Source organism: Sarcophilus harrisii, chromosome 4 (assembly GCF_902635505.1).
Source record: "Sarcophilus harrisii chromosome 4, mSarHar1.11, whole genome shotgun sequence".
Classification (NCBI taxonomy): Eukaryota; Metazoa; Chordata; class Mammalia; order Dasyuromorphia; family Dasyuridae; genus Sarcophilus; species Sarcophilus harrisii.
The window spans coordinates 40984720-41001847 of NC_045429.1; the positions used below are offsets into that span (position 1 = coordinate 40984720).

Consider the following 17128-nt stretch of genomic DNA (forward strand, 5'->3'; position numbering starts at 1 on the left):
TGTGTAGTCAAGCAAGACAAATTTCCCCCATAGGTTAGGAATGTCTCATTCAGCTTAGTGAGTCCCTTTCCTCTCAATCAGGAGGTGGGCAATATTTTTCAACGCTGGTCAATGGGAATCCACTGGTTATTGGGATGATCAGAGTTTTTAAGTTGTTTTTGTTATTGCAGAATCATTTTTATCATATAAAGTGTTCTCCTTGCCCTGCTCATTTTACTCTTCATCAGTTCATATGAATTCTTCAGGGTTTCTCTGAAAATGCCCTCTTCCTTGTTTCTTAACAGCACAATAGCATTCAAAAATAAGAAGCTGACCAAAAGGGGTTTCAGAGCAGAAAGAACAGTTAAAGATTAAGGATTTTGAAGTGAGGATAGCATCTATGATTTAGAGCCCAAATGAGAAAATTGATCCCTGAGGTTAAGTCACTCAGATAAAATGGCAAGGCTAGGATTTCAACTAAGATCCCTTGACGCTAAACCCAGAATTCCTTCTACTTCACCGTGAGACTTCAGGAGCATCTCTGATATTTCATAATAATATTCTATTTGCTGAGTTCTCATAAGAGTATCTAAGCTTATTCTTCCCATTGTCCTTCTATAGCTGTTGGGATGGAAGGAGCTACCAGTTGTTAAGCCATTGCTGTCTGCCAATCTAAAATTGTTTGATCAAGAACTCATCTTTTTTGATGTGGATGAGGACTTTGTGCAGAATATTCTGAAGGTACTGCCTCCCTCCAAGCTTTAGACTTCATGTTTTTTGGCACATTTGCATGGTTCTTCCTTCCTTTCACCTCCCCAAACCTCACCTCACCTTCCTGCTGAACCCCCATCCTATGTCCCTGCAGGAACTGGCTCAACCAACAGGTAGATACGGCATGCTCAAGAAAATCTCTCAGCTCCTGGATGGTATCTCAGGCCAATGGACTCAAGCCTTGGGGTTGGCAGAAATCTGGTATGCCGTCCCTACCTCCATGGGACTGCCCTTAGAATACAGTTTCTATGCTACTGCCCTGGCACATCTTTCAGCTAATGGTGAGTTTGGCTAAGTCACTCCATCATCTCTTAACTGTTACATGATAAAGCAGATTTAGTTCCTGCCCTCAAGGAGCGTATAGTCTTTTTAAAGAACAAAACTGGCATGTAGGGACCATACAGGGCTCTGACTCAGGGGAGTAGAGTGCAAGCTAGGAAGGCTTTCCAGAGAACAGAATTGAACTAGATTTTGGAAGAGATAGAAAAGCAATAATTAAAAAAAGGATAAACATGGGACCAGGAAGATAGTGTAGCGTAATTGAAAGTGTCCTGGACTGAGGGAAGCAGGGTCTTGTTATATATGTGACCTCGAGCAAGTCACTTTGTGTCTCAATTTCTTTATCTATAAAATGAGAAAACTGGACAGTGTGATACAACAGAAAGAACACTTGTTCTAAGTCCTACATAGTTACTATTCCTCTTTATGTGTTACCTCACCCTATTAGAATGCAGGCATTTGGAGGGAAGAGATTATCTTATTTTTTTATTCATCAACCATCCTCAGGATCATTATTTGTAAAGTGAAATGGTTGTACAAGATGGTTTCTGAGGCTTCCTTCAACAATATAAGCACAAAACTCTCAAGGTTCCTTTTATCTATGTGGACCTATGAGACCAGCCTAATTTGAGTGAAAGGAACGTCCTAGGGAGTAGCAGAAAATCAGATTGGTGAGAGAAAGTGGTAACAGATGGGGAACTACCTTAAAATCCTCTTGCTAGGTTTTAGATGAACCTTTTGTGTGTTTATTGTCATTCACAGTGAGTGCCAAAGTATCCCTTCCTCTGTCTGATGATTCTGAAACTACTCAGTCATCCAGTCCTATAATTCAAATGTTTGCTGACATCAAACCCAGGTAAGGAAAGAAGGTTCAAACAGATGATGTTGAGGGTTTTTGTCTTTTACTGCTGAGTTCTGGGTTCTTAAAAACTCATAATGTGCCTCTTCAGATAATTACTCCATCAAAATGTAATGATGACTTACTCAGGAACCATCCCAAAACCTTCCCCCAGTAAAATCAGAGTCAGCATCGTGTAGTAGATATACTCCTGAACTTGGAGTGAACATGACTGGGTGTTATCACTCTGTGCCTCAGGTTTTTCATCTTTAAAATGAGGTGGTTAGACCCAGTGGATCCAGTGTTAAATCTATGATCCTACAAAGATCCTCTTCTAGTGTTCCCTAATTGATCAAATAGGAAACATGTTACCTGGAAATATGGTATATCTGTTTCATTTTCTGGAGATCATATTGCCCCAAGAGTCCATTTTCCTGGTCCATATATCTATCCTTTTATATTCCCAGATGCCATGTTGTGGTCCAAGTCATTCTTACATAGTCACCATTTCTCTTTATGTGTTATCTTCCCTTATTAGAATGTAACCCTCTGGAGGGAGGGACTGTCTTATTTTTTTATTCATCAGGCTGGGCACATACAGTAAGTACTTGATGAATGTTTTATCATATTTTTCATTTTAAGGGTAACAAGAGACCAGACAGATTTTCTGGTTTATTTTTTTGGGCTGAAACTTGTCCTTTTCCCTCTAGGATTTCATGGCTCTTCTGAGAGAGAACTGTGTATACCCTTCCAAGACCCATGGATTAGCCAATGATCCCATCAAAGGGGCTAGAAACCCTGCAAAAAGGCCTTCATTGGATCATTGGATCCAATAGCTGTAAATGGATCATTGGGTCTTTTAGAAGAAAGCTTATTGCTTCCAACTGCCTCGTTTAATAAATGAACTTTATTCAATGCCTTTTGGAAGGAAGAAGGGTTCATGGATAGACAGACCTTCAATTAACCTCCTTTTCCCTTGGGAAAAATTCTGTTATTTCATTCCCAGCTGGGCAGGCTCAGCTCCCCAAAGTCTCTTCAAATTTCTCTTTTTGCCAAATTTTACTTGGAAGCAGTTTGGATATTTCTTCAGGATACTTTGTGCATATGACCATATGTGGGTACACTTATGTCTAGTAGTTATTGAAGTAAGCACCATGAAATCAAAGGTTTAAGAGAATAGTTAAAAGAATAAGGGAAAAGTCCTCAGATAAACCCTGTTAGGGGAGGCAGACTTCTATCAAATGTCATGAGGAGGTTGCTTTGGGAGATGGAACACAACAAGGACTGGGTCAGGAGCTTACCTAGGGAGAAGGGAAGTCTTGGGATTCCTCCTTGATCAACATACGGAATCTCCCTCCCCTTCCTTATGCTATGGGCATCTTTCTTGGAGGCTCCTGATTTAACATTTGCATTAGGCTCTTTGTCTACATATACATCTAATTCAATGAGTAACCTGCATCACAATTTAGCCTAAGTTGATTAACCTGGACCAATGGTACAACCTTGTTGAACATAGTTGCTCATGGGGACAATAAAACCCATATTCCAGAAAATCTGTTCAATGTCTTTTTGGTGTTGTTGAATTTTCCAAATACTGAGGGGGGAAAAAGGATAAGGTGCTAAAGGTAGGCACAAAGCTTGTCACCTCCTTCAAGTAGATAACCTATTAGTTATTTTCATCTGCCAAAGGAATGTGTACTATATACAGATGCCCCTTAAGTGCTAGTGCCCAGGGACAAAGCCCCAGTCACCCATCCTAGTTATTGCTCTCTGGGTATGTTGTTTGTTTACTTCCCACACAGAAGAATTCCTCCGAAGGAAGTTTGACTGTGTAAACAGGAGATAGTACTGTCCCTGGCTCATTGCTTTTTTCCTTCTTCTCTAGCATGTACTGGTATTCTGTGGCCGCAATGACCATCAATACCCCTGTCTTCCAGTCTGGCATTGAGCTCCAGGCAAAGCTTCAGGCAGCTTATCCAATGAAGTTGGACATAAAAATGGACCTAGAAGAGAAAAACTTTAAGTATGAAACTTTCCCATGGCGCCAAGAGACTGAGCTCCTGAGGGCCAGGTATACCACTCAGCTAGCTCTTCCCCCAAACTCCTTCTTGAGGGAACAGAATAGTTGGACAAAGTTGGAACTAGGCTTGAACTTTTACCATGCCTTTCATCAGGATATTCTGATTACAAAGCTGCTTCCTTAGAACAGCCTTGAAAGATTCAGTTCAGTTTGGAGACATTTATTCTTAGAGATTTCAAATGATGGACTGAGAAGTCTATTGGTTTTTCTGTATTTATTCATTCACATTATCAACTTTCTGGAATAGCACTATTTTTTAAGTAAACAGTTGCTTCTCTAGAGCCTCCCTTCCCCTGAGCTCAGAGATGAATGCAGGGGCTGAACCGTGTCCAATAAGCAGCAACCCCTTATACAAGCGTGCTCTTACTGTCCCCGCAGTGCCAAAGCTTTTGCTGTATGGAGAAAGAATGGGGAGCCAGACACGGAAAAGAAGGTTCCTCTAGTTCCCGAGGAAGCAGGATCTGAGATCTCCCAGGGACTATTTGGTTCTGCAGAGATGAATTTGAAGGTAGCAGGCAAAATCATAACAAATATGGAGGATTAGTAGTCTCTATAGAATATGGCTACTAAGATTTTAGCTACCACAGAAAGACTGGCCGTGTGTGATTGTTTAAAGACCTGGAATTAACACTGATAATGGCTAAAGCATGACCTTCTCTGGCAAGTTTTTCCTGCCAGCGCTCTCCCTCCTGCCTTTGAATTTAAGAGATAACATCCCTATAGGGCTTAGAGAGTTTGCAAACCATGTTGCTCACATGCTCTCATTTGATCCTCACAACAATTCTGGGAGGTAGGGGTTATGATTAATCCCATCTTATAGATGAGGAAACTGAGGCAGACATAAGTTAAGTGATTTATCCTGTTAGAATGGAAGTTAAACTTGAGAGGAGAGAATTTTTTTTCTTTCTTTGTATTTGTCCTTAAAGCCCTATCAGTCAATCAACAAATATTTATTAAGCATGTACCCATTACTATGGGCTAAGCTCTGGAAAGATACAAAGATTAGTAGTATTCTCACTTGCCCTCAATGAGTCCCATTCTAAGAGATAGGGCAGATAACCCAAACTCTGTCCATAAAAGAGAAATACAGAGGAGATAGAATGCAGTCTTAAGGGAAGAAGATCTAGCTATTGTGGAGGTGGAAGGGATCCTGGAAGGGCCTTAGGCAGAAGATAGGATTTTATCTGAGTTTTCAAGGAAAGCAGAGAAACCAGGAGGTGACATTGAGGGCATTTTAGAACTATGATACAGTCTATGCAAAAGCATGCAACTGTCACATTCATGGAACTGCAAATAGTAGGTGCTCAATAAATGCTTGTTGACTAAATGATTACTTGATGATTTTTTTCTGGTACCATCTCCTGCCTCTTAATGATGATTTCTAAAATGTCCTTGTTCAAATATAGCCAGGAAGGAATTCTGAAGCTTTTCTTCCCAATTACTTCAACTTCCCCAAGCCCAAGTTTCACGATGGAGAAAATGGAAAGGTTAATTTCCAAGAGTCTTGGCTCAACCTGCCTTATTTGGGTTTTCAGTCCTACTTCTCCATGAAATCCCATAGAGCCACATCACTCCAAGGCTCCATTTTCCATCATATAGTGGGCTCACATGAGGCTCAGCTTATAGCAAAACCAGGTAAGGAAAGAGTTGGCTTCCTCATGGGGATAGTGGATGGGAAATCCAGAATCTTGATGTCCTATGTACTGGATACCTTATACAGATGCTACTGTTGAGAAGATTGGGCTGGAAATTGAAACAGGACCTAAGGCAGCTTCCAGACTAATCCAGATGGTGAGTGCCATGTATTTGCAGTAGGATGGATGCAAAGAAACTTTGAAAAGATCATGGGAATAGAAAATGTGCTTATTGAGAGCCAGTTTGTAGTAGAGCCCATCCAGATTCTCTCAGGCAGACCCAGCCCCTATTCCAGTGTCCTGTTTTAAGCCATAAGGAAAACACTTTGAAAAAGTAAGAGGTTTTTCTCTAATAACTTTGGAGTCATTTTTTGTCAAGAAAGAAACTATAAATTAGTGTCCTAGTTTTTATAATTTTCTAAACAAATTTTCCCATTTTATGAAATGATTTTTGTGATTCTGTGGTGAAATTCTCTTCTACCCAATAATAATTAGCATTTATGTATCACTTTAAGATTTATAAACTACTTTACATGTTAGCCAATCTGAAGAAGCAGCATGGTAATAGTAAGAAAAGCATAGCTTTGGAGTCTAGGGAGCTGGATTCAAATTATCTATCTATCTATCTATCTATCTATCCATCTATCTATCCATCCATCTATGTCCATTATCTATCTACCTCAATCTATCTATCTCTCTATTTATCTATCCATCTGTCTCTCCCACTGTCTATCTACCCATTTATGTCCATTATCTATGTACCTCTATCTATCTATCTGTCCATATTTCTATCTATCTATCTGATCATTTGTCTCTGTCCATCTGGTCATACTTCTGTTATATCCATTATATATCCATATCTATCTATCTTCCTACCTATCTAGCCACCATCCCTTTTTAATATTCATCTAAGTTGGAGATTCCACAATCTACCATGATAACCTGGAATTATACATAGGATCAAAGAGAAACTTAGAAACTCTTTAATCTAACCACCATCATTTTACAGAGAGGGAAACTGAGGGCTAAAGATGTGTGATGACTTGTTCAAAGTTACAGTATCAGAGCTAGGATTCAATTTAGGTTTACTACTCTAATCCAGGTCTCACAGCGAGACTTGTCTCCCTTCTGAGACTCCTCTCTCCCCGAGTTGACCCTATATCTAGCTAATTTATTCCATAGTTGTTACCATCTTATCTCTCCCCACTGGACTATAATTTCCCACTAGATATCCCTCTGTTGTCTATACAAAAGGAGTTATTATGTCCTACAAGATAAGGCTCACCCCTCTCTCTTCTCTTTCCTTGAGCTCAGATGAAGTTCTTGGAGAACAATAATTCACTCATACTAACTGGAATATTTCGGGTAGAACACAGTGACCACAAGCTTAATGGCTTCCAATTTGCCATCTTCACAAATAATCACTCCTCCAAAGCTGGAATCCAGTTATGGATCACTAATTTCATCAAAAGTAGCCAATGGAAAACTTGTATTGAAATATCATTGGAGAATGTTCATGTGGTAAAGGTAAGCTAAAAATCTCACTAAACAGGCACGTCAATGGGCCAGCATATATAACTGTTTCCATGTATTCCAAGTCTCCAATAGGCTGATGTCTTGTCCCATTCATGAATTTCAGGCGTCCCTGAAGTGGGGTGAGAATTGCCAGGAATATCAAATTTTGGGGGAAATTGTGACTGGGCAGTCTGCTAATCACTCTACTATGCAAATGAAGGTTGCATGGCCAAAAATCTCAGCAGAACTCACAGAAATGGGAAAATGGTGAGATTTCCCCTTTCTTCCCCCTCATCTGTTAAGAGTCTAAATGAGACTAGGATGGAGAGTTGTTAGAGTTAGCAAAGAATAGTAGTCACAAATGATTTGAGGAAATCTGTCTAGAGATTTCTTTTGGGTCAGATCAGGATAATCTCCAATTTCCATTCCTGTTCCCCTTTTCCAAACTGAAATTTCTTTCATAGATTCTTTTTTAGGACATCTGTGAACTTGGATGAGAGAAAAACAAATTACATCTTTATTTTTATATAATTTTTTCTTTGTAATCATTTCAATTCCCTTTGTGATGCTATGGATTTTATTTTATATATTTCAGAAGGAACATTAATTCTGAGAATTGGTCTATAGGCTTCACCAGATTGGCAAAGAGCTCCATGGCACAAAATAAGTTTAAGAATCCCTGCGCAAACTTTTTATTTTATGTTTGGGGAATGTGAGTTCCAGAGAGGGTAAATCACTGTCCCAAAATGAGACAGGTAGTAAATGACAGAGCTGGAATCCAAACCAGATTCTCTGGTCTAAATTCAATTTTCTTTTCATTTCACCATCTGTCTCTCTGTATTCCCAGCATCTTGTATTTAGTAGGTGCCTAATATATATTTATGGGATGGATGAATATTTTCTACTCATTTCCAGGTTTTATACATTCATTCGTGGGCTTCTCTCTAGACTGGGTTTCTCTGAAAGAGCTTGGAAAAACCCCCTTCAGAAGGCCAGCTTAGTGATGGAACTCTCATCTCCCAGAAGTGGGGATGTAACTATCAGACTACCCCATGTAAGTGTGGCCACCATGATTTGGGTCTTCTGCCAGAATGAATCCTCTGCCCCACCCTCTCTTTTCCTCTGTTTTTGCTCAGTTATTTTAGTCACATCTGATTCCTCATGATCCACTTTGGGCTTTTCTTAGCAAAGATACTAGAGGGGTTGGTCATTTCCTTCTCCAGGTCATTTGACAGCTGAGGAACTGAGGCAAATAAGAAGTGACTTGCTCAGGATCACATAACTAATAACTGAGGCAGGATTTGAACTCAGGTTAAGCACTGCACTGTCTACCCACTGTACTACCTAGATGCTTTTTTTTTCCCCATTGGCAGATTACTTTTTATGGACAAGACATTCTTTTCCCCATCCCATACCCTATAAGTCAGCCAGCACCAGCTTCCAAACTGCCTATCAAGGTCGGGGATTTCTTTGCACAAGTCACAAACTCCATAATGGAGACTTTACAAGGTGAGAAAATTGGTCTCTAGAGACTTTTGTCTTGGGGTTTACATAAGCTGTACTCCTGCCCTATGGGAATCCTATAGACATTTGTAGCATTTATTGAGTTAGGAATTGGCATCTTGACACCTTGTCTTGCCTTTTTCCAGAGGTGGAGGTCTCTGGGTGTGGAACATTGCATATAGCATAAGATTCTATAGATGGATTCATCAGTTTTATTGATTTCTTCTTCAGTGTGAAAAATAACTCTCAGAAAAAAATTTAGGCAAAAATCTAGGCAATGTAGAAACAAATTATATGCATATAATAAGTTTTTTTTAAAGAAAATTATGAATTGGGGTGTTGAAGATAGAATATTGGATTTTGAGTTAGAAGATAAGTCTATCTTTGCTATATACTATTAAGTTTGGAAAAATCTTGGAGCTGCTCTCTACCTGAGTTTCCTGATCTGTAACATGATGGGGTATGACTGGACAACCTCTTAAGTCCCATGTAGTTTTGAATACCTGCTAGCTTATATTAGGGTCAGTCTCAGAATCATAGTCTTCATGCTCGAACATGGTCTTATTCTGCATTTCTATTGACTGCCCAATGCTTATTCACTTGGGTCCCTTAGAATTCCAAACTTCACATCAGGGTAACCTCTCAGACTAGCTCCTATGGGAAAGCTTTCTTGACTCCCCTAGCTGCCAGCATCTTCTTCCTCTTCATATTATTTTATACAACCATGGGCTTAGAGTTGATAGGATCCTTCGAGGTGATACCCCATTTGTGTTAGAAGGCAGGTAACTGAGGATCTGAGAAATGTCCAAGATCACACAGCCAGTAGAAGTGGTTTAATCCTCTGACTCCTATTAGCCCACATAGTACTCTATTTTATAGTCTTATCTACTGCATTATATTACTGCCTTTCGGTACCAGTGTCCTTCACCACAAAATGGGGGAACTGGGCACATGGACTTTAACATCCAGATCCAAATGTGATGGCCCTAAATGAAAACTCTCTCTTTTTGTCTTATTCCCTCAGCTGATTGTTCAGTCAATCAAGACCAGATCACCACCTTCGATGGAATCCAGTATAGCTACTCCCTGCTTGCCAACTGCTTCCACATTCTAACCCAGGATGCTAGCCCTGAGCTGAGGTTCCTGGTGTTGATAAAGACAGCTGACGGCTCTGCTGACCAAAAGGCTATCAATGTCAAACTGGCCAATCAGTAAGCCATTCCAAAGCTTCTGGTCAGAACTGCTTTGCTAACAGAAGGTCACTGTGATAGTTTGAGTGTGGTTCTGGTTTGTCCTAAGAAATGGAGGGAGAATTATAATTTTATGTGTCTCCACAAATGTGGAAGCAGCTTATTAAATCATCTACTTGGAATTCTGATGGGCTAAATTTTCCATATGCTGCTCAAATGCATATGTTCTTTCTATTACAACTACCTTATGGCATATGTTGAGGATCATTTAAAAAGAACCTCTTAATGAACCGGGGGCATGGACTCATTTTCTTGTCAGCAAATGTTTAAACAGTCCAACTTGCCTCTCTGTCACTCTTTTTCTTCCCTCTATCTCTTTCTGTCTCCCCTCATCTCTTTCTAAAGTGACATTGACATGTATCCTGCTCAAGGACACCTTTGGCTTCAGGTGAATCGCAAAGAGACCCCCGTGAATGAAAGCATCATCCTTTCTGGCAATGGTGAGTATTACTCTCTTTTATTGCTCCTTATTTTTCATCTCTATTTATTAGAAATGGAGAAACATGCCATTCGAGACCATGATATCACCTAATGGTGAGATCCTCTGATTCACCTCACTTTTCTCATGATGATCCCTTGAGAGGACCCTCCCAGCACTAGATTTGTGATCCTATAATCCAGTGATTCATGGCCATTCCTCTGAGCTCCCTTCCTTCGGTTCCTCCAATTAGTATAAGACCTCAGCCAAAGTAGCCAGCCCTGCTGCTTGAATTTTGATGCAGGAGGTCATGAGGGGAACTCCTGGGAGATTTGGAAAAGGAATTGAATTGGTCGGTCTTAAGGTTCTCACTAATGTAATCCATGATTCTTGGTATTTCTTTCCATTCCTTAGCACAGCAAAGACCTCAGTTGAATTTAAATTAGTATGTAATTTGAAGCCACAAGATGCCTTGAGCTTTTTGCTTGAAAATAAAAAAAAAAAGAAAGAAAATTCAAATCCAGTTAATTTAAACTCAGCTTTTCAAATCAACTCAACAAGAATTTATTAAGCATTCATTATGCATAAAATAGTGTTAGTTTTGAGTCTTGCATCTTGATTTAACCCATTACTTCTTTCTGAATTGAAGGATAAAATTTTCCTTCTTAATAAAGATCATGCTGAATGTCTGCTTTTTGTTTTTTAGAATCACTTGTGTCCATCAAGAATGAAAGTCAAGGATTCTCTCTTTCTGCACCAGAACATGGCATTGAAAAACTTTATTATGATGGGAAAACATGCAAGGTGTCTTTGTCCTTTTCTTTGGCTACTATTTTTATCTGAAATAACAAGCAGATTCTTCCCCTTGTTCCTAGCAAGATAATACTCTACTATGACATCTTCCTACTTAGGAAAGGTCCCTACTCTAGTATTGTAGTTTTTTTCCCTTCAGCCCCTCCACTCATGTCAGCTTTCTACCTGACCACTAAATTCAGGTGTTAATATCAATTAGGTTAATCAGATGCAGAAGGCAATCAGGTGCATCCCCTTCTGACCAAAAGATATTAGAATTGATGCAACTCATTAGGAGAATAACCAGTCACTATCTCTGTACTAGACAATGTTCTGTATTTCCTTCTTCATTCTACTTCCCCTTCCTCAATGAAGTAACCTCTTCTTTCTAAATTATCATCAGGTTCGTATTTCTTTATGGATGATTGGAAAAACCCGTGGTTTGTGTGGACAGGCCAATGCAGAAACCATCCAGGAATTTCAGATGCCCAGTGGCTACCTAGCTAAAGATGCTCTGAGCTTTGCTCGATCTTGGGTTCTGACAGATAGCTCCTGTTCCAGAGGTATGAACACCTACCTCAGACCCCAGCCTAAAGTGAAAAAAAAAATTAGCTTTCAACACAATTGAGATTCTCTGATAATATTGTTTTTGATACTATATTTTTTGTGGCCTTATCTTCCACAAAGAAGGAAGATTTATAGCATCCAATTAAGGATTCTTTTTCTTTCCGGATAGTTTAGACAATGGATGATGAGCTATGTACCACCTATTTCGGAGGGTCGTTGTTAGGAAAGCTTTTGTAGGGCATAAAGTACAATAGAAATGGGGGCTATTACAATCATTTCTTTTGGACCATTCTTATCTTACTGTGAAAAGAGTGCTAAATAAAGAGCTTCCTTAACCAATCTAGATTGCTGTAACTTAAAATAAATAAAGAAATAAATGAGTGAATAACAATAAAGCAATGATAACAGCCAACATTTACATAACATATTAAGATTTGTACAATGTTTTATGCATATCTCATTTGATATGGCCATAGGCAAAGTAAGTGTTATTGTCATTCCCATTTTCCAGAGAAAGTAATCTAGGTTGAGAGACACTAACTCTTAGAGTTGATTAGGGTGCTAAGAGTGAATTATTTTCTAAAGATCACATAGGTAATATGTGTCAGCAAAAGGATTGGATCCCGGTTTTCCTTACTCCAAGACCAACTATCTATTCCTAATTTAACCCTATTGCTATTGTTATTATTATTAATTTACTCCCATGCTAGTGCTCAAAGAAAGCTGTAGAAATGCTCTTGGATGGAATTCTTAGTCTCATCAAATTTCAGAGTTGGAAGGGGACAACATCCACTCATTGTTTATTCAGCATATATTTACTGAGTTGTATTGGGTGCAGCGTGATGTATGAGAAAGAAAAATTGATCTCAGAATTAGGGAAACTTGGGTTCAGGTCCCTCTGAAACATAGGAAGGAGGCACTAAAATTAGGGGAGCTTGGTTCTAATTCAGCTCTTGGCATTTTTTTCTTATTTGGCCCAAGACAATATCATCCAATCTCCATGAACTTATTGGTAACAGAAGAGGGTCTCTGAGGTACCTTCTAGCTCTTGTTCTAGAGTTTCACTTCTGAGTAGTGACTTAGCCTCTCAGTATACTTGTTAATGCTCACCGATTGATTGAGCAGGATTTTATCTATTGGAACAGTTAGGTGGCGTCATCATGGATGGAACACCAGAAATCTCATCTCCTCGATGCAAATCCAGCCTCAGACACTTAATTAGCTGTGTGACTCCGGGCAAATCACTTAACCCTACTTGCTTCAGTTTCCTCATCTGTAAAATGATCTGGAGAAGGAAATGGCAAAAACACTTCAGTATCTTTGCCAGCAAAACCCTAAATGGAGTCATAAAGTTGGTTATGACTGAAAAGTTGGATATAAACACACACAACATTGTTGGAGAATCCTCACTGTGAATTTCCTATGATAATGAAACCAGAAGTTCAATTTTTTAAAATGACATATTAGAGACTGTGAGGACACAAAGAAATACAAGATGTGTCTCTTGCTAAGAGGCTTACAGACTCAGCAGGCAGGCACATAGAAAAAAGAAAATCCCCTTTTAAAAACAGCAATAGCAGACAATTTGTGATTAAGGCAGAAAGAGTCACTTCGGAGTTCTGGTGCCTCCATTGGTCCCACAACCAATCAGTTGGCAGATCTCATGTACTTGACTGTCCCATTATCTCTAACATCCTCCCCGTCTTGTCATTCCTACTGTGTTAACCTTAGTGCAGCCCCTTCCTTACTTTTTATTTTCACTCTTGGCCAAGTTTCCTAATCAATCAGTCTCTCTTCCTTGCCTTCAATTTCTGCTACTCCATCCTACGCAAGGCTGTCAAAATTATCTTGCCAATTCTCTGTAAACTCCTTGGGAATCTCAACTGTCATTTTTTAAAACATTGCATTTCAAAGCCTAATACTATGCTTTGTATTATTACTGGTGTTGAGAGCCACTGGAGTTGAAGCCCTCCTCAGACACTTAACTAGCTGCGTGACTCTGGACAAGACATGTTCTCTCTCAATCACAGCTTCCTCACCTGAAAGATGAGAATAATAATAATAATAGCACCTATCTCTCAGGCTGTTGGGGGGAATGAAATGAGATGATACATGTAAAGTGTCCAAAGATAGATAGATTAAATATTAGATGATGATAGATAATGATAAATATGTATATGATAGCTATGATAAATAGAAATGTTTGGTATTATTATAATCATTGTTGTTAAAGTTTTAAAATACTTTAATAGTAATAAGATTTATTAAAATATTAGATGATGATTGATAATGATAAATATGTATATGATCAATATGGTGGATAAATATAAATGATTGGTATCATTATAATCCTTGTTATTATTTAAAGTTTTAAGTAATTTAATAGTAATAAGATTTATTAGAATATTAAATGATAGATAATGATAAATATGTATATGATAGATATGATGGGTAAATATAAATACTTGGTATTATAATTATAATTATTTAAAGTTTCTAAGGACTTTAATAGTAATAAGATTTTATATACATATGTATATATGTATGCATAATTATATATTGTTTTGCAATACTTAAAGTATCAGATAAATATTGGCTAGTAATAATGATAGTTTCTCTCTGCTGATGGCATAGGGTATCAGAGTTAGAGTAAGGAACAAATTGAGTTCAAATTCTCCCTCAGACACTTCCTAGCTGTTTATGTTTCCCAACCTCATTGAGTTTGAAGTGTCATTGATAAGGGGGCTGAGTCTGGGTTGGGTTCTGTCCCAGACATTAGAGGCTCCTGCCCATTGGGGTTTTGCTGCTGTGGCTTTTGAAGTCCCATCAAAAGATAGGTGCACAGGGAGACAAGAGGGCATAAAAAAGGGAAAAAAAAATATGAGAAAATGGAATTGACTGCTTTGGTTTTATTGCAGCTTGTTCCTTTAAACACCAGTTCATGAGACTTGAGAAGACAATTGACCTTCAAGGAGAAAATTCCTCATGCTTTTCAGTACAGCCAGTGTTGAGGTGTCTGAAGGGCTGCAGAGAGGGCCAAAACATTGCCACCCTTGTCGGCTTCCATTGCCTTCCGAGTGGTAAGTATCTCTAGTGTTCCAAGAAAGCAATGGGTTCATCTTGTTCTTGTCAAGAAAAGGGACCAAATAGGGAGACTACTCCATGCCCAGCTAGCACTTAACAAGAACAAGCATCTATTGGCTACAAGAAGAATGGATATAACTGCCCAAAAAATGAGCCTCCTTGTAGAGCCTGCCTGAATCTAAGCTAAACAGTCAGAATCAGGGCTATGTAGGTAAATATTTAACAACCAAATTTGGGAGAGTCGATGCACATGAAGACATACTCTTAAATTTAGTCTGTATTATTTTCTGTATTACTTTCTTAAATCTAGACAATGAACAAAGTTATAAATAGAGCTTTGATTTATAGTAGATGATAGTTTCCAAGGTATAAATACTCACAGTGAAAATTTAGTAATCTATGAGCCAGTTTGGACTGGCGTTAGCACACCCCTGGCAGGAGGGTTTACAAGATGGATTAGGAATAGAAACCTGGTCAGGATGTCCAAAGGAGGCAATGGATCCACTGTCCTCCCATTTCCCATTCTTCTCCAGTTCCTGCCCCCTTTCCATAGTTCAATGTCTTTATGATCCTCTCTGCCCATCCTTGCTTTGCCCATACTGACCTCTGCTTTACATCGATATCTGAGCCCACAAATTCACACAAATGTAGAATACTTATTTTAAATGAATTATATACATCCTATTACATTAATTATATATTATATTAACATGTTAATTATCACATCAATATTTTAATCATGGGATTCCAAAATAAAGGTTGGAAAGGGACTCAGAGGCCATACTCCATTTTATGGATGAGGAAACTGAGGCTCATGATTAAAAAGCTAAGCACTTGAACTCAGGTTCTTTGACTCAAGAGTTCTTCTCCAAGAGACATTTACAATTGGAAAGCCAGGTTTGTTAAAATAAATAAGTCTCTACTTAAAGAGTTTCAGCCAGGGAGATATTTTAAAATGAAAAATTTCCGGTATCTATGGGAGGGATGTTTTTGCCCGAGAATCTTCACTTCATTCCCGAGGTGCCCTTTATAGAGACCTGGGAGGGGGAACCCTTCAACACTCCTCTGCCTTCTCTGCACACACAAGAGCAGGGAAACTTTGAGAATACCTCCTCTGCTCAGGACTTGTTAAGGAGCTGCATCCATATGGACACCTTGAGCTATGTGGTTACATAACCAGGAGATTTTAAATCTCAAGGAGAATTGATTTCAATAGGCTTGTTAAACACATTCCAAGGCAGATGTATCTGAGTAATAACAATATAATACAGAAGATGATGCTCCCTGGGGGTGAAAGGGGTGTGTGTGTGGTGGTGGTGGTGGTGGTGGGGGGGGACTGGCTTGATTTAGAATTGACATTAAATGTTTAAATGTTGTTTGAGTTGCTCTGGATGACTTTGTCAAGATCTGGATTAAGGGAATCCTCATTCCCCCTTTTCCCCACCTGAGCTGATTTTAATCAATCCAGTATGTTTATTTATTGCCTTTGAGCACCATGCTTGGAGGTCACAAGAACCTGGTCCTAGATCCAGAAGGGTAAAGTGGCTTTTTTAACTGAGCCTAAGAAGGTATTAATAATTATAACAAACACAACTAACATTTATATAGCACTTACTGTATGCCAGTCACTGTGCTAAGTGCTTTATAATGATGATCTCAATAGACCCTTGCAACAAGCCTAGGACGAAGGTGCTATTATCATCCCCATTTTACAGATGAGGAAATTGAGGTTTCAAAAAGAGCTTGAGTGGTCATCCAGGACCATTCTTCACAGGTTTCTGAGTTACAAGCCTCTTTTATTCCTTCCTGGACAGATTCGGATACCCTTTTTGCCATGGCACCAACACGGTTGGAACTTAAGTCTGAGGATATGGAGAAGAAAATTGAGGTCCCTACTCAGTGTTTCTGTGATGAGCAGATTTGCTTGGTGTGACTTTCCAGTTGCCTTAGAACCTCCCTATGTGGTTTCCCCTTGATGGTGCTTTGCCCAGGTTTTCTGGGTGGGTTTATTTGGGTCTGGCACATACTATTCATCTCAGCATCTGATTAGGAATAAATGTGTGAATATCAAGGGAAACATTTTTTTTTACTGAAAGATGGAAAATCTTGGTTCACTCAGTGAATGCACTTCATATTCACTCCAATATCTCATAGGTGAAGTCTTTAGGGAAAATACAAACATTTCACTGGACTTTTGAATGGATGATACAAACTTCTGTCATTGAGTTGTTACATAAGTAGATTTTCCAGATAACTGAAACTTCTTCCCTTTTATCCTCCAAATTTGTTTTGTTTTAAACATTTTTGGGAGAAATCTTTCTTTAATATGTTCCTCACGACTGCACCCACTTAAACAGAGTGTGCTGAACCTAATTAACTTTCTATTGATGACTCAGCAGCCTAATCGACTCTAACAAT

General features: G+C 38.9%; 1 protein-coding gene across 1 annotated transcript in view; it reads left to right on the plus strand.

Moving 5' to 3' along the window:
• Nucleotides 1-16781, plus strand: part of LOC100915865 (vitellogenin-2-like) — a 58259-nt gene extending 41478 nt beyond the window's left edge. Inside the window, exons 16-32 of the mRNA XM_023501705.2 lie at nt 601-720; nt 845-1031; nt 1792-1885; nt 3753-3938; nt 4326-4455; nt 5354-5582; nt 5668-5738; nt 6896-7108; nt 7221-7363; nt 8012-8150; nt 8470-8605; nt 9624-9810; nt 10195-10289; nt 10974-11071; nt 11463-11622; nt 14545-14706; nt 16525-16781. Of these exons, the coding sequence (XP_023357473.2) occupies nt 601-720; nt 845-1031; nt 1792-1885; nt 3753-3938; nt 4326-4455; nt 5354-5582; nt 5668-5738; nt 6896-7108; nt 7221-7363; nt 8012-8150; nt 8470-8605; nt 9624-9810; nt 10195-10289; nt 10974-11071; nt 11463-11622; nt 14545-14706; nt 16525-16643 (2469 nt within the window). The 3' untranslated portion in view covers nt 16644-16781. The remainder of the gene's footprint in view (nt 1-600; nt 721-844; nt 1032-1791; nt 1886-3752; nt 3939-4325; nt 4456-5353; nt 5583-5667; nt 5739-6895; nt 7109-7220; nt 7364-8011; nt 8151-8469; nt 8606-9623; nt 9811-10194; nt 10290-10973; nt 11072-11462; nt 11623-14544; nt 14707-16524) is intronic.
• The last annotated feature ends 347 nt before the right edge of the window (nt 16782-17128 follow it).